We start from the raw sequence: 24611 nt of genomic DNA on the forward strand, positions 1-24611 counted from the left end.
CAGAGAATTCAGTGCCAACCAGGGATACAAGAGACGGGGTCTTTAAGAAATGACTGGTTAGTGGATTTGTACGGGGTTAGCAATCCCTGATCCTCGCCAGCTCCGTTAGCCTCATCGGATTTCTTCTGTGGGTTCCTCTTCCACAGAGAACAAGCTTCTGCTGGCTAAAACAGATAAAGAGATTATTCACTAGGGTAATGAATGGGAAGTCAGGAATCTCACCACTTGATTCTTTTGCCTCTAAGGGGAAACAAAATGGCTTTAAGGTAATAATTCTTTAATTTGATTGGCCTTATGGTCAACTAGGTTTAGCAGTTTAAAACCCACCTGGGTTTTGCAAATCATGGGAGCAATCAGATTGGCAGTGTCTCACCTCAGGGCTACATAAGGACGGGCACGTAGGAATGAGAGGAACAGGTTTAAACCTGATTCAGATAATTAATGAAACTGTCTTTCCCTAGCAACCACGAAATCTCCAGGCCAATCAGATTACCCCAGCCTTTCAGTACCCGTGTGAACCCACACTCAAGGAAGCTGGCTAGGCCAGGCTTGGGTGGGGCAATCAAGTCCTGTGAAGTGCAATTTGAGGGCCTCAGGATAGGCTGCCTAGCCAGAAATATCTCCTCTACCGGCTTGTCAAGGATAGCTGCAATTTCACCAGCACTGAGTCATTTATCTTTTGTTTCTGTGGTTGTCTTTGCCATCTCTCCCTGACTGTAGTGGTCTGGGATACATGATTCCCTTAATCTTCTCTCTGTAAATGAAACAGGTTCAATTAAACCAGCTTTAATCTTTTGGGTAAGCCACAAACTCAGTTCCACTTTTTCCTATCAGGCCCCTGTGCAGCCCTTTGCCTATCCCAGTCCAGTTCTGTTTGTTTAGATAGGAGGTAAAGTTTGAAGTTGACGAGAGATAGGATGGCCAGAAGCAAGGGCCTGGAGACCAGCAGGTTTTGCCACATGGATTCTCTGCACTGCCAGGACTGGGTGGGCCTTGGTCTGGGACAGGATGGCATATGGAGGGAGATGCTTAGCATTTGTATGGACTCCTCTTCTTGACTTGCCCCACTCACCTTGCCTCTGATATCTATTCTTTGTCCTCTTGCCCCCTTGGTCATCCTCATTGTAGGTGGTGTCCTGCAGGAAGGGCATTCTCGTGAGGTGTCCCTAAACCAGACTAGAGGTTTGCCACCCACGTTCAGTCCCTCTCAAAGGCTGGGGAGTGGCAAAAGAGGAAAGGGCTGAAGATTCTTCAGCTTGTACAACTGCTTGGCGCAGACCTGGAGACCCATTAGTGAGAAGCCAGCCTGATGCTACTTGTGTGTGTTTAAAACCTTAAGCCCCTCCCATCTCTTCCTATTTTTGTGGCTACCAAGAGATGACCAGAACCTACTTTTGCATGATCTTGCCTTCAGGCATGCTTTATCTCCCCAGCTAACTCTTCTAGACATTTCCCCCTACCCCAAAGTAATGGCGTCATAAACTCCCCCCAAAAGGAAACTCCACATTATTATTATTTTTTCTTTTTGAGGCAAGACCTTATGTAGCTAAAGCTAGTTTTAAACTCCTAAGCTTCCTGCCTCCACCTCCTGAGTGCCAAGATTGCAATCACATGCTACCACACCCCTGACTGGAAATCCATTCAGTATTTTTTTTCCTTTTTCCATGTGTGTGTGTGTGTGTGTGTGTGTGTGCAAACACATGTGTGGCCTGTGTAGGCCTGATTGGTTTTGATTGTCCTTCTACTTTATTCCTTAAGTCAGGGTCTCTCCAGCGAGCCCAGTGCTTGCTGACATGGTTAGTCTAGTCAGTCAGCTTGCTTGTAGATTCCCTGTCACTGCGTTCTGAGACTGGAGTCACAGACAGGCTGCCATGCCTACCTGCCATTTATGTGGGTTTCTAGGGGTCTGAAATCGGTTCCTAATGCTTGCACAGCAACCACTGAGCAGTCTCTCTACCTCTCTGAACATTTACAAAGTTACTTATTTTACGTGTATGTGGCTAAGGGTATGTATATGCACCACATGCATGCAAGAGCTGGAGGAGGTCAGAAGAGGCTGTTGGATCCCCTGGTCTGGAATTACAGATGGTTGTGAGCTGCCTTATGATCACAAAGCTGTAAGGAGTTAACGTGTGAATGAAAACTATGTGGCCTTGTTTGGCACATGCTCAGTGCTAATGTGTTTGCCCTTATTATTTGATCATTGTTGCCGACAAGAAAAAGCATTCCTTTCTTCTGTGGTTATTTGGACTTATTCTGAGGTTCATTTTATAACTGAAAGCAACGAATTGAAAGAAAAGAAATAGCTATGAAACACTTACTCAACCAAACTCTTTCTGGGAAAGCTGTGATTGTTTTTTGAGAACTGTATAATTTCTGACTAATCTATCTGAAATTTTGGAAATGCATGATAATGAAGAATCAGGGATGGGACTAACCTATGTGCAGTTGTTTGATTGTTTTATTCTGAGACAGGGTTTCTCTGTGTAGCCCTGGCTGTCCTGGTCACTCTGTAGACCAGGCTGGCCTCAAACTCAGAGGTCCTCCTGCCTCTCCCTCCTGAGGGCTGGGATTAAAGACCTGTGCCACTGCTGCCCCGCCCTGTGTGCAGCTTTTTAGAGCCTTAGAAGTTTTGTGTCATTTTAAAACAAGATTTTAAAAAATTTTTTTTTAATTAGGTATTTAGCTCATTTACATTTCCAATGCTATACCAAAAAGTCCCCCATACCCACCCACCCTTAAAACAAGATTTATTTCTTTCTATTTTTTTGTTTTTGTGTAGCGCCTACACATATGTATTTGCACCATATGCGTGACCGGTGCCCAAGGAAGTCAGAAAAGGGCTGGATCCTCCAGAACTGAAGTTATGGGTGTTGTAAAGCACTACGTATGTGCTGCAAACAGGAAGAGCAAGTGTTCAATCTCCAGCCCCTACTTTTTTTTCTTGAGACATGGTTTAATATAGCCTAAGCTGGCCTAAAACTGAACGTGTAGCCAAGAATGGCCTTGAACTCCTGATCTTCCTGCCTCTACGGAGGCAGCCTCAGTGCTGAGATGACTTGAGTGCACTACCGGGCCCACATGAGAAATTTCCTAGGATAAAGAACTGGAGAGATGCCTCAGTGGTCAAAAGTGCTTGCTCTCCAATCATGAGGAGCAGAGCTCCAATCTTACGTAACAAACCAGGTATCCCTACAAATGGCCTGTAATCCCAGCAGTTTTGTTTTTTTTTTTTTTCTCTTTCTTTTCTAATTGGTATAAACAAAAACAATGGAAGGGCAACAGAATAATCCAAACTACACTTCATGTGGTTTCCAGGAGAGCTGAGAAAATGCAGGTTCAGGAAGAGACCCTGCCTCCCAAGTAGAAGGCAGAGAGAGAGATGGAGAGGTCCATGGTCCATCCAACACCATCTCCAGGCCTCCTTGAGTGTGCACACGCTTACACAGACCAGACACAACTAAATACATCTCTAAAATAATTTGCTAGAATGCTAGGGAAAGAGTAGCCTGTAGAAGCTGCTGCCACTAACTAAGTTCTCCATGAGCTGGTTTCCATGTTGCTGTCTGGTAGACTCTGGCTATGGCCAGGAAATCCCAAGGCAATGCTGTTTCTCCTTTCCGACAGGATTCTTCCATCCAGAATGGAGATGACCCTTGATTGGAGGTCTACCTCATAAGTCTTCAGGAACTCCTTGTGGAGTACAGCCTACTGGTTGTATGTTCTGCTCTATGACATTTAACTTAGTGCTGGACGGAGAGAAAAGGTGTCCTGTGGACAATAACTGACCAGTTTGTTGGTCCAATAAAAACTCCTCTTTCCTTACAGGATGTTCATAGTGTTGAACATAGTTCTTTTTTCTCTCTCATTTGTTCCTGCGAAGCCTTTGAGGACTGGATCTAGTTACTGATGAAATTTATGTGACTTTCACAGAAGGATGGCTCTGCTGTCTTCTCTATAGCCAGAACTTCCAGTGTAGGGTACGAAGGGGCTGGGAGGTTTGCAGGTAATTTGGGAAAGGTGGCTTCTCTGGTGTTTTTGTGCATACCCACAGTATACATTTGAGAAATGTTAATCCACAAGATGGGGTTGAGTCACTCTATAATCATCTTTATCCTTATCATTAGAACACGGTACAACCTTCATCCCTGGACTGCAATGACCAGAATAAACCCAAGGAAGCTATCAACAAAGCTGGGGCAGCATCAGACTCCACCCCAGATGCAGGTGAGTGAAGTGGTGGGGACTGAAAACATGACAGCCTTCATTAGAGAAGGAGTGTATGCAGAGATAAGGCTCAGGAAAGCACCGGCAGGTGTGCTGACTTCCTGCGCTGTGGATATGGAATCCCTGGCCTGCTGGACCCAGAAATTCAAAACCTTCTCTCCTACCTCTTTTAAAAAATATTTTTATTATTTTTAATTATGTGTGTGTGTGTGTCTGATGTCTGTATGAGTATGTACATTTGAGCACAAGTGCTGGTGGAGGTCATAGGCGAGAGGCGTAAGTGCCCTGGAGCTGGCATGATAGGTAGTTCTGTCCTCAGCAGGAGCTGCAAATTCTTTTAACTGAGCCATCTCTCCAGCCCCCATGTTTTTGTTTTTGTTATTTTTGATTCAAGGTCTTCCTCTGTACTTTAGACCACCCCTAGACTCACAGTAACTTGAAATCTTCCTGCCTTATTTTCCCAAGTGCTGGGTCTACAGATTGGGGTCACTATGTCTTAGTTACCCTTCCATCTCATACGAGCAGAGAGAGTGGTTTTCATCTATTGCTGTGAGGGGAATATGCTGATAGACCTTCTCTTGTGAGGGTCTCTTCTGTGAATAACACAGTGGGGTCTGAGCAAGGTGCAACACACATTTAATCCCAGGATTTGGGGGCAGAGGCAGGTAGACTCTGAGTCGAAGGCCAGTCTGATCTACAGGATGAGTTCTGGGCCAACCAAGGTTAAATAGAATCTGTTCAAAAACAAAACAAAACAACAACCAAAACATAAACCGAAGTGGCCATATCACATACTGAGGACAGGTTCCACGGTAGCCTCTCTTTCCCCATAAGCTCACAAATGTAATAATTCCTCCACAGATTTGTGGATTTATCTTCAGGTTCTTTCCCTCCCTCATTATCTGGGTAACCTTGGGGGGCCTGCTGAATCCCAAGCCCATACTCCTCCAAGCACTTCTGAGGTGCCCAGCACTGGACTCCATCTCTTCCTGCTCTGACCCCCACCCTCCTGATTTCTGTGCTAATTTCTGGTAACCACACAGGTCGCCCACATCCTTGACATCTCTGGTGGCTGAGGTTTTCTTTGCTGACTGCAGTCACCTCCTGCCTTCCTGTCTTATTTTTCTTCACTGCTAGAGTAGTAGGCTCACAGAGCGTTGGTTTAAAACAAACACACATGCTCGACCAAATGGTATTACTTTATTTCTTTAAGGTCTCCAGTGGCTGGTGACTTGTAGGGTAAAGTTCATGTTCTTAGCATACAAGATGGTTTGTGATCCAGTTTCTATCTCTGTGCCCTTTGTTCCCACAGGGCATCCTTCATTCCACCTGTGCTGGAGTCTTTGCAGGTCCCCGAGCCATGATGCCAGGCCACAGATCTGGTCTTCATGATCCTTCCAATGCCCTGCCTTACTGTTTATTATTATTATTATTATTATTATTATTATTATTATTATTATTATTATTATTATTATTTATTATTATTATTATTAGCAGGACTGGGGGTTGAATGTAGGGTCTTGGAGACATGAATAAGCCCTCTGCTACTGATTTGCAACCCCAACCCTCTTTTTATTTATTTATTTTTCTTTTGAGTCAGAGTCTAATTAAGTTGTTCTGGCTGACCTGGAACTTTTAATCCTCCTGCCTCAACCTCTTCAGTAGTTAGGATTTTAGGCTTTCCTACCAGTCTATCCTCTGATTGAGTTTTTGATGATCTCTCCCTCCATTCAGGCCCACTTGAGTCTCAAAGACCCTGTTTCCCAGGATTCCTGGGCATATTAACACTAGCTCCCACACTGCTGGACTTCCACTAGACTACATGAGGCAGGGGGCTGGGGGTGGGGTGGGGCAAAGAATGCTCAGCAAACAAAATGGGCAGAAGATGGCAAGAGCTGCAGGCTGGCTACTGGGCTTTCGTGGTAGACAGTGCTCTATTGCTCGTGGGAAACCGTTTGGTTTCTTGTGTATTTGCCATCCCAACAAGGTGCTTGTTTCTTTTTTCAATTTGTTTTATTATTGTTTAAATGTCTTGAAATTTAAAGGGGGTTAGGATCAAATCTCTTTCCCAAATAACTCAAATACTGAACAAGCGTGAGATGGTTCTCTCTTCCTACCACGTAGGTCTCAGGGATCAAAGTCAGGTCCTAAGTCAGATATTAGAGGCAATCACCTTTACCCTCTGGCCTATCTCACCAGTCCCACGTGCCTTGGACTAAAGTACAGGAATGTCTCTCTCCCTTGACTGTGAATGCTTCCTTAGAATGTAGGGTCTTGTGCACATGCAACCTAGAAACTAAGTTGTGCTGGGCATGGTGATTTATGATAAGAATCCCAGTGCTGTCAAACATCACTTGACAGACAACCAGATTGTCTGATTCCAGGCACCGGGCTTACCTGGCTCTGCCATTTGCCTGCAGATCACAAGAAGGTTTTGGCATTTCTCTGAGATCTAAAAAACCAGTTTGAGTACAACAGAGCTTGCTGTTGGTCAGCAGTGGTCAGTCATTTTAGTAAAATAGCAGCAAGTCAGTCCATTCAGGTGGAGCTACCTGGGAGCCTGGTCAGTCTGTGGCTTCAAGGCTAATGGTCATTTTGAAGGTGAGATGTTGGAGTGTGGAAACTCAAATTACAGCTGAGGCAGCCATGTTCCTGCAGACCTCGTCGCCCTGTTTCAAGGGCAGCGGAGCAGCCCTGAAGCTGCCGGGCTCTAGGCCGTTTCAGCGCTGTAACATGTGCAGGCTATAATTTGTTTGCTTTTTCTTTCTGTTTGTTTATTTTTAGACGGAGGTGGGGGTCTTCCTGAGTAGCTCATGTTGGCTTGGCGCTTGTGATCCTCCTGCCTCCCCCCCTCCCCCAGTACTAGGATTACAGACAGGCATGTGCTACCACACCCAGTTCATTTTATATTTAAGTGCCTGAGTCATGCTCACACGTGAACTTGGTAAAAGCTTTAAAATAACCTTTTAAAATACCATTTTAACCTTTTTATTTTCTACTAAGAGCAATTTAACCCAGGGCTTTGAAATTTCTAGGCAAGAGTCCTACTATTGAGCTATATATCTCTCATCTTTTTTTCTTTTTCTTCCTACTCTTTCTTCTCTCTCTTTTTTTTGTTTGTTTTTTTGTTTTGTTTTTTGAGACAGGGTTTCTCTGTGTGTGTTCTTGGCTGTCCTGGAACTCACTCTGTATACCAGGCTGGCCTCAAACTCACAGAGATCCACTTACCTCTGCATCCCAAGTCCTGGTGATTAAAGGCACATACCACCACTACCTGGTTCCTTTCTTTATTCTTTTTCTTCTTACCTTTCTTTTTCTTTTTCTTTTTCTTTTTTTTTTTTTTGGTTTTTTCGAGACAGGGTTTCTCTGTGTAGCTCTGGCTGTCCTGGAACTCACTCTGTAGACCAGGCTGGCCTCGAACTCAGAAATCCACCTGCCTTTGCCTCCCAAGTGCTGGGATTAAAGGCGTGTGCCACCACGCCCGGCTTCTTTTTCTTTCTTTTTTTTTTTTTTCAAAAGTTCTCTTGGAATCCAGGCTGAGTTGATCTCAGTATGTAGCAGAGGATGACCTTGAGGCTGGCCTCAAACTTGCTGAATTTGCAAGGATGGCCTTGAACTCCCGATCCTCTGCTTCCACCTTATGAATGCTGGGATTACAGTATGAGTTGGTTGTCACACCTGGTTTATTCATCGTGGGCATTGACTTCAAGGCTCTATGCATGCTGGGCAACCACTTTACCACCCTTCTCCCAAGTCCTGTTTTTAACTTTTTACTTTGAGATAAGCTTCAACTTATATGAACTCATTCTGTAGCCCAGCTTTGAATCCTTCTGCCTTAACCTCCCAGGTAGGTAGAAGTGCAGACCAATTGTAGGTCTATGATACTAGGTCTGCTTTAACTGTTTTTCTTTTTCTTCTTCTCCTCCTCCTTCTCCTTTAAGTCTATTTATTTTATTTGAGAGAGAAGAAAGAGGAAGTGAGACAGAGGGGGGGAGAGAGAGAACTGTGCTTATGTGTGCACCTGCTTCTACATGTACTAGATACATGCCTGGTGTCCTTGGAGGCCAGAAGAGTTACACACAGCTGTGAGCTGCCTTTTGGGTTCTGAAAATTGGACTTGGGTGCTCTGGAAGAGCAGCTAGTGCTCTTAACCTCTGAGCCATCTCTCCAGCCCCTGGCTTTACCCTTTTGGGATATTCACTTCAGTGATATTAAGTACCTGCCTGTGCTTGTGGGATCCTTACCATATGCTACCTCCAGAACTCTTGCCATCTCCCTCAGCTCAAACTCTATAGTCATTAAACACCAACTCCCTATTCCCATTACCCAGCTCCTGGAAACCACCTTCCTTGGTGTGACTCTGTGAATCCCATGATTCCAAGTACCTCATATCAGTGGACTCTAAAACATCTGTTTTTTGGGGTCTGGCTTACTTGTAGTAGTGTTCTGAATGTTACAGCACATGTCAGAATATGATCTCTGTTCTATATTAATAGTAGTTTATTTCTCGTATATGCCACATTTACCTGCTTATCTGTTGATGGATATTTAGGATGCCTTTCTACCTTTTGTGAATAGTTCTGCTATGAGCACTGATGAGCAAATATCTCTTTCGTTCAAAAATTACATTTACTGATGGGCATGATCACGGTTGTGCATACCTCCAATCTCAGTACTTAGGAGGCAGGAGCACGTAGATTTATGTGAGTAAGAGGACAGCCTGATCAACATAGCAAGTTCCAGGCTACCCAGGACTACATAATCTGAGTTACTGTCTTAAACATTTTTTTTTTTTTGCATGTGCCACAATGTGTCAGTGGACATTGGAGGACAACTTTTGGGAGTTGGTTCTCACCTTTCACTGTGAAGATCTGGAGGATGGAGTTCAGATTGTCAGGCTCAGCTGCAACCTTCTTTATTAGCTGAGTCATCTTGGCCCTGCACCCACTTCTTTTCAGTATATATCCAGTAATGGAACTTCTTGATATGGCCCTTAGCTTGTATCAGGTGAACGTTATACATCAGGAGATGTGTGAACACTTGCTGGGAAAGTTCTCCTACCTCCCTACCCTCTACTGCGGTGGCTCACAGAGTTTTGTCTTCATAAATGTCATCTTGTCCAGATGAACAGGTGCTGAGCCCATCTTTTACATTTGATATGCCATTAGCAATTTCCCCCATTCTGTCTTTCCACCTCTATAATACAGTCACTTTTCTGTGACTACCCACAACGGTCCTGATTTGAGCTCCTAACTCTCACCCACACTATGACAGTTGCTTCTGTGTCTTGGACCCTCTGGTCCTTTTTATATCATAGCAACAAGATTGACTTTTTCAAAACATTAGTCAATTAGGCCAACTTATTCTAAATATCTCAAAAAAAATTATGTCATTTACCACTTATACCTTTCTGTGACTCTCCATCTCACTGTGAAACACAGCTCAAGGGCTAGCAATGATTTAAGACTTCTACTTCTACAGCATCTGGCTCCTGCTCTCCATTCCTGATCCTTTGCTGTTCTTTGATTTGACAATCAAATTCCTTGCTATGAACTATGCCTGGAATGCCCTTCTGCTTGGGAAATTCTTCTCTTGGTAAATGTCACCTCACCAGAGAGACCTCTAACATACCTTTGATCCTTCTTTTCAAGCCCCCACCTTCTCTCCATCCCTTTCCTTCCTTTCTCACTGTGACTCTCCATATGTAGTACAGGCTGACCTTGAACTCACTTCAGTTCTCCTGCCTCAGCCTCTGGAGTTCTGGGAATTCAGGCATGAGCCACCTCAATGACTACCACCTCTGGCTTTTACTAATTCCATATTCTCCATCTAGTCAGTGTTAATACCTACATTTGTTAGCTTCTGTCCCCTTCACTAGAATGTAACCTTTATGATGTTTTTACTTTTTATATTTCCTGTTGTAGCTTTCTTAATCTATAAACAACAAAATGGAGACTCTTGATATTCTCTTCTATGTGTTGTTCCATTTGGTAAGCTATATTGGATGCTGAAGCAGTAGTTCATTGTGAGTTCATTTGAGACCAGTGGAGGGTGAATAATGAATTCCAGACCAGCCTAAACTACAATGTGAGACACTGTCTAAAAAGTGGTGAATGAGCTTGGCAGTGGTGGCAGATGCCTTTAATCTTAGCACTTGGGAGGCACAGGTAGTCAGATTTCTGAGTTCAAGGCCAGCCCGGGCTACAGAGTGAGTTCCAGGACAGCAAGAGCTTCACAGAAAAACAAAATATTTTTAAAAAAAAAAAGTGTGTGAAAAGTGTGTGTGGTGTATGCCAGCCCATGTTGTACAGTGCACCTTTAATCGGGAGGCAGAGGCAGGTGGAGTAAGAGTAAGAGACCAGTCTGGTTTAAATATCAAGTTTCAGGGCAGCCAGGGATACACAGTGAGTGAGATCTTGCTTCAAAAAAGGAGTGGAGGTGGCTAGTGAGATGGGTCAGTGGGTAGAGGTGCTTGCTGCTAAGTTTGATGACCTGAGTTCAATCCCCAGGACCTACATGGTGGAAAGAGAAAATGGACTCCTGCAAGTTGTCCTCTGACCTCTGCATACATGCATGATATGTATGTACTAATCCTGTACACAAATAAATAAAGGTAATAACATCTTAAAAACCCATTTGGACACTGAGAAAATATTCTGTTACTGCCAAACCCGGAGCACTGCCAGTGAGTATTAGGAAAGACCACACTCTGCATACCCTGAAGTCTGTACTCAAGGCTCTTTCGGCTGATGGCTTTCTGGGGAGGCAACCTAAGAACCACACTTCAAATCCCATTTACTTGCTAGATTATTTTTTCCTTCACATTTTTCTTTTAGGTGTATTTGAGAAAACATGGCTTTTATTTCATTTTGATTACACCATTCTCTCTGTTTCCTTTGAGAGTAAACTCCATAAAGAGACTTTGGCTGTTGTTGAAAACTGTGCTTCTGGCCCTATGAGAACAGTGCCTGTCATTTAGCGGCCATCCAGTCGACCTTGGGGGTGGGGAGATGATCTGAGTGCTTCCTCCGTTTCAGGTGCTAGCTATGGAAAGTCCGTTCATCAAAAATGAATGCAGGAGGTGTTGTCAGCCTTAGGTAATGGCTAAACTATTGGAGGCTCCACGTGGTGGTGCGACTTGCCCTTAAGTGTCAGAGCTGGGACCTGAACACAGAGGAGTTGAATACCTCTCTCCATTCATCCCTGGCTTCGTCACCAACCAGCCAGATGGGGTCTAGTGATGAGTTTACCATGCTATATATAGCTACACTGCAGCTTCCTTCTCCTCCCACTCTCCCTCCTTTGATGCTAAGGGTGGAGCCCACAAACTAGGGAAGAAACACTTAGTGAACCCCACCCACCAAGTGCCTCTCCCTCTCCCTCTCCCTTGCCCTCTCTCTCTCTCTCCTTTCCTTTCCTTTCTTTCTTGTTTTATTTATTTAAAAATTTTTATGTGTACTAATGTTTTGCCTGCACGCAAGCATTCAGGTACCTACTGGAGACCTGAAAGGAAGTTGGATCCCTTGAAACTATAGTTAGAAATGATCGTGAGCCCTGGCAGCAGGTTTTAAATCCCATCTTTCTGAGCTGTTTTTCCTTGACCTGATGTTGTTTCGAACATACCATGTAGATCTCTCTGATGGGGACAGAAATTCAGGGCTGGCTGATTACTTAGTTGTCTTGGTTACCCGTTCCCTCTTGATTTGAACCAGTAACAGCGGCCTGATGAGGTTGATCACCCCTGACTCTTGGGTGGTCCTGAGCTGTGAATGGATGGATTCATGAGCCTAAAGCATTCTTTTGGCAAATCAGAAGTTCTGATGGCCTCTCACTCTGTTGCTCTTGTCAACTAGTGGCCCTGTGGTTCTGGGCTTTGGGGGGCCTCCTGTATTTGGGTGCAGATCAGTTTTAGAAGGAGCAGATGTTAGTCCAGCTCTGATAGGCCATCTCCTGCTCTTTTTCCTCTTCTTCCTCTTCCTCCTTCTCCTCCTCCTCCTCCTCTTCTCATTGTTTCTCTGTGTGTTCCTGCATTCCTGGCTGTCCTGGAACTCACTCAGCAGACCAGGCTGGCCTCAAACTCAGAGATCTACCTGCCTCTGCCTCCCGAGTGCTTGGATCAAAGGCATGGACCACCATTGCCCAGCCAGGCAGTGTTTCTTGGTGTGGAAATCATGGTATTTCTAAATGTCTTTGAGGTGTTCAACTACACAGGAGGATGAGTCTTAGGACATAGTATATCTTCATGTTCTGGATAGTTTGTCCCTATCTTTCCTCTAAGTCTCTTAGGGGTTAAATGTAACCAGGAAGGAACAGGACGATTCTGCATATTCCACACATTCAGAATGAGGAATATTTTCTGTTCACAGGGATTGGGGACAATCTGCATGATGGCCCAGAGATAAAGGCAGACTCGATAAGGAATGAAAAAGTGACCTCACCTTGAAAAGCACATGAGCTGGTGAGTGGTGGGGAAGATGGGTGAGGCAGGAGAGTAAGGACATAGCACGAAAGATCTTGCTTTTGGGCATGGTGATGCACTCTGTAATCCTAGCACTTGAAAGGCTGAAGCAGGAGGACTGCTGTTGGTTCAAGACTGCACTCGTCTGTATAGTGAGTTCCAGGACAGCTAGGGCTATGTAGAGAGACTCAACCTTGAAAAAAACCAATCTTACTCAGTGTGGTAACTCACATCTGTAATCCCAGCACTTAAAGGATTGAGGCAGAAGGATTGCTGTGAGTTTGTTAGTTTGGGTTATTGTCTTTTTTGTTTGTTTGTTTGTTTTTTTGAGACAGGGTTTCTCTTTATAGCTCTGGCTGTCCTGGAACTCACTTTGTAGACCAGGCTGGCCTCGAACTCAGAAATCCGCCTGCCTCTGCCTCCCGAGTGCTGGGATTAAAGGCGTGCACCAGCATGACCAGCACTGGGTTATTGTCTTATGCTGTGATGAAACACTATGTCCAAAAATGCTCATGGAGGAAAGGGTTTATCATTGAAGGAAGTCAGGACAGGAACTCAAACAAGGAAGGAACCTGGAGGCAGAAGCTGATGGAGAGGTGCTGCTTACTGGCTTGCTCCCCATGGTGTGCTCAGCCTGCTTTCTAATAGACCTTAGGATCACCAGCCCAGTGATGGCTCCAACCACAATGGACTAAGCCCTGTCCCATCAATCTCTAATTAAGAATGGCTTTACGGGCTAGAGAGATGGTTCAGTGGAAAAGAGCACTAACTGCTCTTCCTGAGTTCAAATCCCAGCAACCACATGGTGACTCACAACCATCTGTAATGAGATCTGATGCCCTCTTTTGGTGTGTCTAAAGACAGCTACAGTGTACTTAGATATAATAAATAAACAAATCTTTTTTTTTTTTTTTAAAAGAACTGCTTTACAGGCTTGCTAACATCCCAATCCAATCCAAGGAAGCCTCGCTGATGATGCTAGCTTGTGTCAAGTTGACAATTGTACAGTGAGTGCCAGACCATCTTGGACTATACTGTGGAACTCTATTTCAAGAAGAAAAACCAAACCAGGATTAGCAAGATGTCTCTGTGGGTGAAAGCACTTGACACACAGGCCTGACAACCTGAGTTGGATACCTAAAGGCAAAGGTGTGGAAAAGTGGAAAGAGAGAAAAATCTCTCCTTCTCTCAATTAAAAAAAAAAAAAAGCTTTAACATGTAGGCAGAGGGTTGGTTTGATGAGGTAGGATATGGTCTTTGAAGGGTCTTGAAAGTGAATCCCTGTAGGTTTGGGGCTGCAGTGTAGGTCACAGGGTAGGAAGTGTGAGGGTAGGAAGGCAGCGCTCGGGCTGTTGCCGAAGGAAGGACAGGAGAAGCTCAGTCACCTTTCTTCCATTTAGTTTAGCGCCAGCTGCTAGTTTCCTGTGTAGTTCGAGTCTCCTCCGGCATGGAAGACATCTAAAAGGCTTCGGGGAAGGTGGAGGTCTTCAGTCACTGGTGTTTCTCTCAGGGGGCTGCGTACAAGGCCAGGCAAGGAGCCTTTCTTTCTCCACACTATGTGTTCTGACCTGGTTGGGCCACAAAGCAACAGCTCCAGGAAGAATTTTTGTTTTTTACATTGCAACAGAATTCCTTGCATAGCAGAGCTCAGGAAAAAAAAAAAAAAAAAAGCCCTATTTGAGGACAAAGGTCAGGGCTTCAGAGTTCAGGCCCATTTGGAGAGAACCCTTCTTTGCTAATCCCAAATTTGCCTGACAAGCCTCTGTGCTGATGTATGTGGAATGAACTCTGTCAAGACCAGTGATTTAATCTAGGCTTCAAGTTACATTTTCTTGCACCTTGAAGCCATCACCCACAGACGGGCTTTGACGGCAGGAGAGGTAAGATTGGCAGATGCCCGTCCCAGGACTGCCGGTGCTGGGCTAAGCCTGCTTTCCCCAGCAAGCCCAGGCAGCACTGGCCTCCTTGGCGGGGAGTGGGGTCTGGGTTTCCTTGACTTGCCTGCTGCTCTCCTGCTCAGGACTGTCAATGGTGGGAGGCTGGAGGAGGGAGGGCCCTCCTACAAACCTGACACAATCAAGCCACAAGGAGCACCTGGCTCCTTATCTGCCTCTCCCTACATTCCAGCTCCTTGGAACCAGCCAAGCTCTTCTCTGAAGTCCAAAGGAGGTTGAGATACCCATATTCCCCAAAGCCACTTTGGACTGTTTCCGAGAATAACTTTGTAGCACAGGAGGCAAAGGGCAGGGTTGCACCCAAGAACCCATCACCCAATTGTCCAGTCTGATTTGGAAAGGCAGTTTTGATTTTGTTCCTTATCCCCAGTGGGGATTCACACACAGTGGAAGGAGGCAGTGGAAGGCACTAGGTCACAGAATAGAGGCCTGCTCCCTGTCCAGGCAGTTCCCATCTGCATGGTGACAGGCTCTTAGAGAAATAGCTTAATAAAAGAGTTCTAAGCAGCCTGGCAACCTTCCAACCTTCCTTGTACCAGAGACGAAAATGTTGTCCAGACAAAATGTTTAGGGAATTTCTTAGCACATTCACCACTTGTAGACCCCAAACTATACAAGTTGTGGAACTCTTGAGAAAGAGAAAAAAAATAAAGCCCTTAAATATTGTGCAATGATCTTGCTCCAGTGAGTGTTGAAGTAGGCATTCTGTGATCTTTAATTGTGTCAACGTGAGAGAGATATCTGTGGGCCAAGAGTCCCAGGAGGAATGATTTTAATGTGATTTTTTTTGTCTTTCTATTTTATTTTATTTTATTTTTTGGTGACAAAGTCCTATTACATAATTCAGGCTGTCCTTGAACTCCAGATTGTCCTGCCTCAGTCTCCTGAGTGCTGGGATTACAGACACAAGCCAAGAAGCCCAGCCTTACTGTGGTTTTTGTAGCAATATATGCCTTTTTTTAAAAAAATTTTTTTGGGAGGGGGCATTGTTTGTTTTTGTTTTTGTTTGAGATAGGGTTTCTCTGTGTAGCCTTGGCTATCCTCTAACAAGCTTTGTAGATCAGGCTGGCCTCAACCTCACAGATCCACCTACCTCTGCCTTTTGAGTACTAGGATTAAAGATGTGCGCTGGGCCTGCAGAAATGGCTTAGTGGTTAAAGATGTGTGCCACCATGCTCAGTGAAATATGTGCCCCTTTTCTAAGCATTGCCAATTGTTGAAGTCAATTTGAGAAAATTAAAAGAAGAAAAAAACAAATTAAAAATATTAGTTTTGGTGTGAAGGACATGAAAATTACTTATTTTTGTGTGTGTACACACGCACACATGCATGTGGCTGGGCACGTGCATGTGGCTGGAGGCTACAGTCAACCTTGGGTGTGGTTCCTTCGGGGCCATCTACTTTGTTTTGAGAGATCGTTTCTAATTGGCCTGGAGCTGGTGGTTCAGCTGTTCATGCCTTCCAGCTCTGGGATTAGGAAAGTAGGCCATTGCCAAGGTCCCCATGCTTGCTCAGTGTCTCAGACACTGTTTGCTGTGAAGAGACACCATGACCAAGGCCACTCTTATGAAAGAAAGCACTTAGCTGGGACTTGCTTGCAGTTTCAGAGGTTTAGTTCATTATCAGCATGATGGGGAGCATGGCTGCACACAGGCAAACATGGTACTGGAGCAGTTCTATATTCACATCTGTAGGAGGCAGGAAAAGAGAGACTCTGGGCCTGGCTTGGGGCTTTTGGAACCTTAAAGTCCAGCCCTCTGTGACACACTTCCTTTAACAAGGCTGCACCTCCTAATCCTTCTCAAGTAGTTCCACTCCCTGATGACACAGCATTCAAATCTATAAACCTATGGGGGCCATTCTTATTCAAACAACCACACCCAGCAAGCAGTTTACCAGTTGAAGAAAGACTAGGGGTGTTCATGCCTAGCATGCATGAGGACTTGAATTCAATCCCCAGTGCTTCAAAAAAGAAAGTACAAAAATTAATTTATATGACTCAGTTTTGGGGCTGCAGAGTTAGCCCAGCAGCTAGGAGTGTTTGCTCCTACCGAGAACTGGGGTTCAGGTCTCAGTACCCACATGGGTCTTAACAACTGTTTGCAACTCCAGTTCTGGGACCTAACACCCTCTTTTGACCTCCACAGGCAGTTCAAGCATGTGGTACACACACACAACTCATACACATAAACAGACAGACAAACAAATACATAAATATTAAACTAAGCCGGGCAGTGGTGGTGCATGCTTTTATTCCTAGCACTTGGGAGGCAGAGACAGGTGGATTTCTGAGTTCGAGGCCAGCCTGGTCTACAGAGTGAGTTCCAGGACAGCCAGGGCTACACAGAGAAACCCTGTCTCAAAAAACAAACAAACAAAAAAACTAAAAACAAAAAAACAAACAAAACAAAACAACAATAACAAAAGAAAACAAAAATTAAATTAAAAAGCCATTTTCCTTTTTTAAATCTTTTTTTGTTTTACTTTCCCTCTCTCTTCCTTTTCTTCCTCCTTTTCCCTTCCCTACTTTAGACTCTCTCTCTCTTAGATGTGGAACTTAAGTTTAAGGCCTTGACCGTATTAGGCCAGCATTTTACCACTAAGGAACGCTCTAGCCCAAGATGCCGTTTTCCGTGTTCCCTGAAGTATGTGGGTGAGAGAGAGAACCGATTAGCACATGTCCTGGGTCTTGTTGGGGGTGGATCTGGGTTGAGCACTGGTAGCTAGCAGGAGAGGGTCTGCTCTTACTGTGAGCAGAACACAGGGGCTCAGCCTACCCTTGCAGGCCTCCAGGCTCAGCTGACAAGAAGTCACACAGGGAGAGAAGGATGGATGAGGAGATAAGGAGACCACAGACGCTCTTCTTTTAAGATAACAGTGTCTCTGGGGAGGAATTCCTTCGAGAAGGGGCAACTGAGTATAAGATGGCTTCTTGCATGGCTGCTGACTAATGAAGGCCTCATGGATTCAGAACACACACCTCCCACCAGCAAAACAACAGGTTTCCTGGTGTACATTTCCCATCATGCACCAACCTTGGCCTTTTTGTTTTCTTCCTCAAATATATCAAAGTCTCTGGGCTTTTTGTTGTTGTTGTTGTTGTTGTTGTTAATCTTGGGTCGGGAATACCTAGAAGCTATTCAGGTCTCAGTACAGCCATTGTTGGCTCAGATAAGTCCTGACCCTGGGTTTGATAGGGCGCGCCTCAATTTTAAGTTTTCAGAGACTCTCTTTACCAGGCTCACACAGCTTTTCTGTATTATGTTTGACAGGGTCCCCTCACACCCTTTACCAGACTGTAACCTCAGCCTCTAAGATGAGGACCTTCCTTACCTGTGGCCAGGTGTTCTATCTGGCAGGAACAGGAGAAAGGACAGCCTGCTGTCTATGAGCACCGGGCATATTGGGACAGTTTCTGTCTGCTCTGACTTCAATCCCCAGAGCTCTGACAAGTATTCAGTAAGTGTTCATGGGCTGACCAAATGACAAGCTCACTTTTTTTTTTTTCAAAAGAGGCATCTTTTTAAAAAATTATTAATTATTCAGCTGGATGGTGATAACACACACCTTTAATCCCAGTACTCCCATCTTGGGGAAACTCTCTGAGTTTAAGGTCAGTTTAAGGACCTATGGAATGAGTTCTAGAACAGCCAGGCCTACACAGAGAAACCATGTCTCAAAAAGCAATACTTACTTACTAACTTACTTACTTACTTACTTTCTTACTTACTTACTGGTGTGTGTGTGTTTGTGTGTGTGAAGAATACATATGTGTATGTGTACAGAGCATGTGGCATCTGTTAGTAAGGGTGCAGGCATGGCACAGCATGCAGGTAGAGGTACAAGGGGAACGTGTAGGAGTCAGTTCCCTTTACCTTAGGTTCTAGAAATCAGACTTAGATCATCAGCACTTTCTTTTGTTGAGCCATTTCAGCCCCTCAAACTCACTTTTGTCTTCTCTTGAGACAGGCCTCTCTATGTAGCCCTGACTGGCCTGGAACTCTGTGTAGACAAGGCTGGACACAAACTCATAGAGATCTGCCTACCTCTGCCTCCTGAGTACTGGGAGTAAAGTCATCTTCCTCCACCCCTGGCTTTTCAGATCACTTTTTCTGAGGACCCTAGCAGTCATGTTCTGTATCTGATGCAACCCTCAGAAGAGCCCAGAGACAACAGGCGTGGTGGCGCACACCTTTAATCCCAGCACTTGGGAGGCAGTGGCAGGCGAATTTCTGAGTTCAAGGCCAGCCTGGTCTACAGAGTGAGTTCCAGGACAGCCAGGGCTATACAGAGAAACCCTGTCTCGAAAAACCAAAAAAAAAAAAAGAAGATCCCGGAGAAGGCAGTGTTGTGTCCATCTTACAGATCAGGAGAGTAAAGTCTGGGGGATTTAGTAACTGGCTGACATTAAACACTTCATTTATTTTTGTAATCAGGGTCTCATCTATTCCAGGTTGTGCTAGACCTCACTGTGTGACTAAGTCTGGGAATTACAGGTTCTGTTCAGAAAATGACACAAGCAATAAAGTGGTTCTTCTTTTTTTTTTAGCTGCTTTTTTTTTTTTTTTCCTTTCCCCAAGACAGGGTTTCTCTGTGTAGCCCTGGCTGTCCTGGAAGTCACTCTGTAGACCAGGCTGGTCTTGAACTCAGAAATCCGCCTGCCACTGCCTCCCAAGTGCTGGGATTAAAGGCGTGTGCCACCACTGCCTGGCGAATAAGTGGTTCTTACACATATGATGCATAAAAACTACCAGGGGGCTTGTGAAAAATATGGTGTTGTACCCCAACTCCCAAGGCTCTGATTTCCTCATAGCTTTAAAGAATTGAAGTAGAATGTACTTAACAAAAATTTCCAGTTTTAGTACCGATTTTCGAGACATGGTCTCTTGTAGTCCCCGGCTGGTCTCAGCTTGCTAGGTAGCCAGTATGACCTTGAACGTCAGAATCTCCTGTTCACTTCTACTTCCTATGGACTATTGAGGTTATAAGCATGTGCCATCATGGCTGTTTGGCACTGGGGAATCAAAGCCAGGGCCTCATGCATGCTAAGTAAGCACTCTATCAGGTAAGTTACACACACACATACACACACACACACACACACACACACACACACACACACACACACACCACATGTTTTAACCATTAAGTGTGCAGTGCTCTAGTTTAAATAAGCTCACATTCTGTACTGCTATCCATCTTTAGAACCTTTCCCCCTTTTCCTGCTAAAACTCAGACCCCTTGAACATCCCTGTTGAACACCACCTTCCCAGCCCCCCTGCCTGAGCCCCTGCAACCACCATTCTGTCCCTACATAGCTAACTATTTGAGTAACCTCAGAAGGTAAATTCAGAGTTTGCCTTTGTGTCTGGTTTATTTCACTGTCCGAGTATTTTAAACAAGGGCTTCTGGTCATCCTCATGCCAGGGTCTGGATCATTCTTTGAGAAATTATGGTAGCGGGTGGGAAGAGCGGGAGAGGAAGTGTGGTCCTGGCATAGGCATCAAGGGAGGGCTGAATTCATGCGGTTCTTGAGGGCTGGTATGAGTCAGAGCAGGCAGGAGGCAGGCCAACAGCCACAGAGAGGCCCTTGACAGGGTGGGGGAGGAGAGGCGGCTGGTGGCTGGTAGTTATTACTTAGAAGCAGCGAGGTTGATCTGTTATTATTTAGAGGGTGGTGGAGTTCAAAGTGGAGAGATATGAATGGTAGCTCACAAGATGGGGTAATGGAGATCCTAGAGGAGGATGGGGTTTGTGGTACCCAGGGAGGGCAACCAAAGTGGAGGTGCCTGGAGAACAGGGGCCTTACGGGGCAGTAGGAGGACAGTGTGGGAAGCTGGCCTAGGTGAGTCGGGTCAGAATGTGAAGTGAAAGCCTGCAGGGGAAGTATTTGAATAGGGCTGTATCCTCACTCTCCTCGCTGCTGTGGCAAATTCCTTGCAAAGGATACAAGGAAGGAAGAGCTTATTTTGGTTCACAGTTCTAGGCACAGTGATAGAGAAGTCATGGTGGCAGGCTATTGAGGCAGCTAGCCACATCGCATCCACACACAGATGGCATGGACTCACATCTATAATCCCAGCATCTGAGAGGTTGAAACGGGCCTTGCATGAGAGCCAGGCTAGCCTGGAGTTATAGGCTCTAATAAACAGACAGACATAGACAAGGAGGCATGGATCTGTAATACCAGAATTTGGGGGTTAGAGGCAGAAGGATCAAGAATTTGAAGTCAAATCTTTAACTATCAGAGAAATTTAAGTTAAAATCCCTTTTAGATCTCATCACGTACCAGTCAGAGTGGCTGTCATGAAGCAAACAAATGACAAGTGGGGGTGTGAAGAAAGGGAAAACTCTGTTTACTGCAATTGGGGGATGCAAAGTTGTGCAGCTATTGTGGAGATAGCACAATATTCTAAATCAACGAACAACCTAAAAATAAAACCACCAAATGACCCAGCTGCACTACTCCCTGGCATTTATTCAAAAGACTCTTAGTCAATATATCCCAATATCTACAGGCACATCGCTGTTCACTGCTGAGCTATCCACAATAGCCAGAAGATGGAAGGAGACTAGCTGCTAATTAACATATTAGTGGATAAAAGAAATGCAGTTTTATGTAGCCATAATGAAAAAAATGAAATTGTGACACTTGTAGGAAAAAACTGGAACTTGATAGCACGATGTTAAGCTAAATAAACCATGCATAGAACTAAAAAAAAAAAAAAAGAAAAGAAAAGAAAAAAAAGAATAAAAAGAATTTGAAGTCATCTTTGGGTACATGGTGAACTTCAGATTAGCCTAGTCTATATGAGACCTTGTCTCAAAATAAGAATAAGAATGAAAAGACAAAAACAAAACCAAAAAATGTGGGAGAGGTTCAGTGTGGGTGAGTGAGCTCCTGGCACTTGATTTTTGTTTTTATTTTTTGAGACAGGGCCCCACTATGTGAGCCCTGTCTATCTTCAAAAATGTGATCTTTGTACTTTGACCTCCTGAATGGTGGAATTATGGGTGTATGTGTGGATGCATGCCTGTGTACGTGTAACAGTATGTATGCATACATGCACACATGCACTTGTGTTTATATAGGTACACACATATGCTTGTGTATGTATACACATACAAAACACTCATATATACACAGAGGTTTACAAATGCATGTTTGTATGCATACACATGTATGTGGACTCACATCCATGTAAATGTGTGTATGAGAAGTGGGCTGTGGGAGGCTAGGATCCTACTGCAGCTGTCAGGGGTCAGAGCCAGCATCATGGAAATCATGGTTAAAATGATCTCAGCCTCAGTCTTAGACTAAAGTGGTTCAGGCAAATGGAAGTTACATAGTTAATAGTAAAAATGATATTGATTCTGTCGGTTAAAAATGACAATTTTCTCTTTGCTAAGAAGTTAGATGGAAGGTGCTTTCTTAATTTTATGAGGCCTTGTGGATATGGAGATAGATCTAGATTTTACTAATGTTTCCCTTCTCCAGAGGAGGAGCTTAGAGGAGCCTCAGATGGGGCTATTATAGGGTTTTCCAGATTCAGTGTCTGTCTGCTACTGCAGACATGATGTCTTTCTCTGCTGTCTCCTCATTCCCCAACATGCGGTTCACAGGAGGGTTTCCCCCTTTCACAAGGGGACTTCTACTGCCATCTAGTACGTGGTGGCAGGATTGCTGCTAAGTACCCTACAGTGCAAGACTCTTGCAAGACATCAGAAAGAATTGTTCCATCTACAGTGATGCAATTGCTGTTGCTTGGGCTGGCAAGATGGTTTCAGTGGGTAATGGTGCTAAGTCTGATGATCAGAGTTTAACACTTGGAATTCACATGGTTGAAAGACAGAACTGACTCCCACATGTGAAAACACACACAGACACACATACAGACACACACACACACAAGACACACACACACAGGCACACACATACACACACACACACACACCCTCAACTGTAGCACTTTCTGTAGCATGATTACACGAATTTAATTAATCTTGATATAATTAACACAACTAATATAATTGTCTCCCATGCTTCTTAGAGACAGGAACCATGTCTTTGAGACTCATCTATAAGTCCTTGTCTCTGAGACCTCTCAAGTGTTAAAGGAGCCCGATGGGAGATAAGTCTGCAGGAAGTGTTTTCGGAACTAAACTGAAGTTCAAAGAAGCAAAATGGTAAACTTGAGTCACTGAACACCTTCTGAGGAGAAGTACCGCAGAGGACTTGTAGCAGGGGGTGTTGGCAACTGTTCGTCTGTCCTTTCCAAGCCAATCATGGCTTCTAGTGTCATTTCCTCAGTGTTGGTAGACTCAACCACTTCAAGATACATGTTTGGAGTCTGTGGTAGAATATATTCATGTGTGTAAGTGTGGATTCTGAGACATTGAGAATATAAGGTGTCTTAGAGTATAAGTGTCATCTGTCTGTTTGTGTCTTCCTTATCTTTCTCTGGTCTCTTCCTGTATTTCCTTCCCTCTACTTCTGTCCTCTACCACATGGTCTGGCCCAATGATGGAGCTAAGTGACCATGGGCTGACTTCTCTGAAACCTGTAGCTCAAATACATACATTGTGTTTGGCCCCAGTGGTGATGAAGGTTTTCTTGGGGAGAAGAGAATGGAGGTTTGAGGAGAAGCAGAGATTCATTGAGGACAGGTAAATCTGCTGAGGATAGCTAAAAAATGAGCTAGTAGAAGAAGAGAAAGCTGAGGCTAGGGAAATATTTAATTTATTTATTTGCTTTTACTTTTATTCATGTGTGTATGTGTGGATCTTTGTGTCTATGTGTGGGTACCAGTGGAGGGCATAAGAGGAAGAGTCAGGGCTTCTCTGAGTCCCTGATGTGGGTGTTAGAACCTGAACTCTGGTCCTCTGGAAGAGCAGCAAGTGATGTTAATGACTGAGCCATCTCTGCAGTCCCAGGATACATATATATTTCCCTAAGATGGCAAATATTAAAACTTGTGGCCTGCTCGAGTGATGATTCAGCAGAGACAGAAAGATAGAAGAGGCAGAAGTCAGGATGATAGGATCCTTGTCCCTAGTACTGGTAAAGAGACAAGGGATGGGGTAGGAAGTCTTTTGTACACAGGAGGGTGCACCTCCCCTTGTATGGAAAGCAAAGCTAATTAGTTACCTGCCCAGCTATAGCATTAAAAGTCTAGTTTTGCTGGGCAGTGGTGGTGCACGCCTTTAATCTCAGCACTTGGGAAGCAGAGGCAGGCGGATCTCTGAGTTCGTTCAAGGCCAGCCTGGCCTACAGAGTGAGTTCCAGGACAGCCAGGACAGCGAGGGCTATACAGAGAAACCCTGTGTCAAAAAAACAAAACAAAACAAACAAACAAACAAAAGAAAGTCTAGTTTTAAGATGAAGAATTCCAGATCTCAGGAACACCCTTAGCCCCAGCAAAGCAGGGCGGTTGGTCATTCCTTACATCAAAGAATGGGCCTGCTGGGAGAGTACCCAGATGGATGAAGGCAGACAGGTGGAGGCTGGATAGAAGGAAGATGAGATAGCCTTTCATCTTGGCTTCTATTTTCTTGGTGGCTTAATCTGTGAGATTGTAATCTGAAAGCAGAGATCTGGAGGGAGGCAGGCTGTGGGAACAGATGGGTGTGGGTTCATCGGTATGCAAAAGGAGAAAGGGAATTTGCTGACAAAGGTAGTGCTAGGTGGCGGTTTGAGACAGGTAGTCAGGAGTTTAAAGGGATACTAGTCAGCCTGAGCATGGGGTGTGTACAGAGATGTAGTGAGCCTATTATAATAGACTCATTGGAAAGTACAGCTGTTAAATTATAGTTGAAACAGATACATTATTGGCAACACATTGTGTAGAACTGGGAAGGAACCTGCAGAGGCAAGCCTCTAGAGAATAAATAACAACTTCATCATCATCGTGTGTGTGTGTGTGTGTGTGTGTGTGTGTGTGTGTGTGTGTGTGTGTGAGAGAGAGAGAGAG

At 44.6% G+C, this 24611-nt stretch overlaps 1 protein-coding gene across 6 annotated transcripts in view; it reads left to right on the forward strand.

The window, feature by feature from the left end:
• Positions 1-24611, forward strand: part of Ahnak (AHNAK nucleoprotein (desmoyokin)) — an 87652-nt gene that overhangs the window by 43748 nt on the left and 19293 nt on the right. For 2 of the 6 annotated variants that reach the window (XR_877685.3, XR_877684.3), the window contains exons 5-7: positions 4128-4227; positions 12594-12685; positions 13605-13834. Coding sequence is in view for 2 of the 6 variants with exons in the window: in NM_001286518.1 (NP_001273447.1) it covers positions 4128-4227; positions 12594-12670 (177 nt within the window). In the remaining 4 variants the exon portion in view is untranslated. Of the gene's footprint in view, positions 1-4127; positions 4228-12593; positions 12686-13604; positions 13835-17912; positions 18100-24611 lie in introns of all 6 variants that reach the window. The other 4 variants (NR_104460.1, NM_001039959.2, XR_877686.3 and 1 more) reach the window with 3 other exon arrangements.

This window comes from Mus musculus, chromosome 19, assembly GCF_000001635.26.
Source record: "Mus musculus strain C57BL/6J chromosome 19, GRCm38.p6 C57BL/6J".
Classification (NCBI taxonomy): domain Eukaryota; kingdom Metazoa; phylum Chordata; class Mammalia; order Rodentia; family Muridae; genus Mus; species Mus musculus.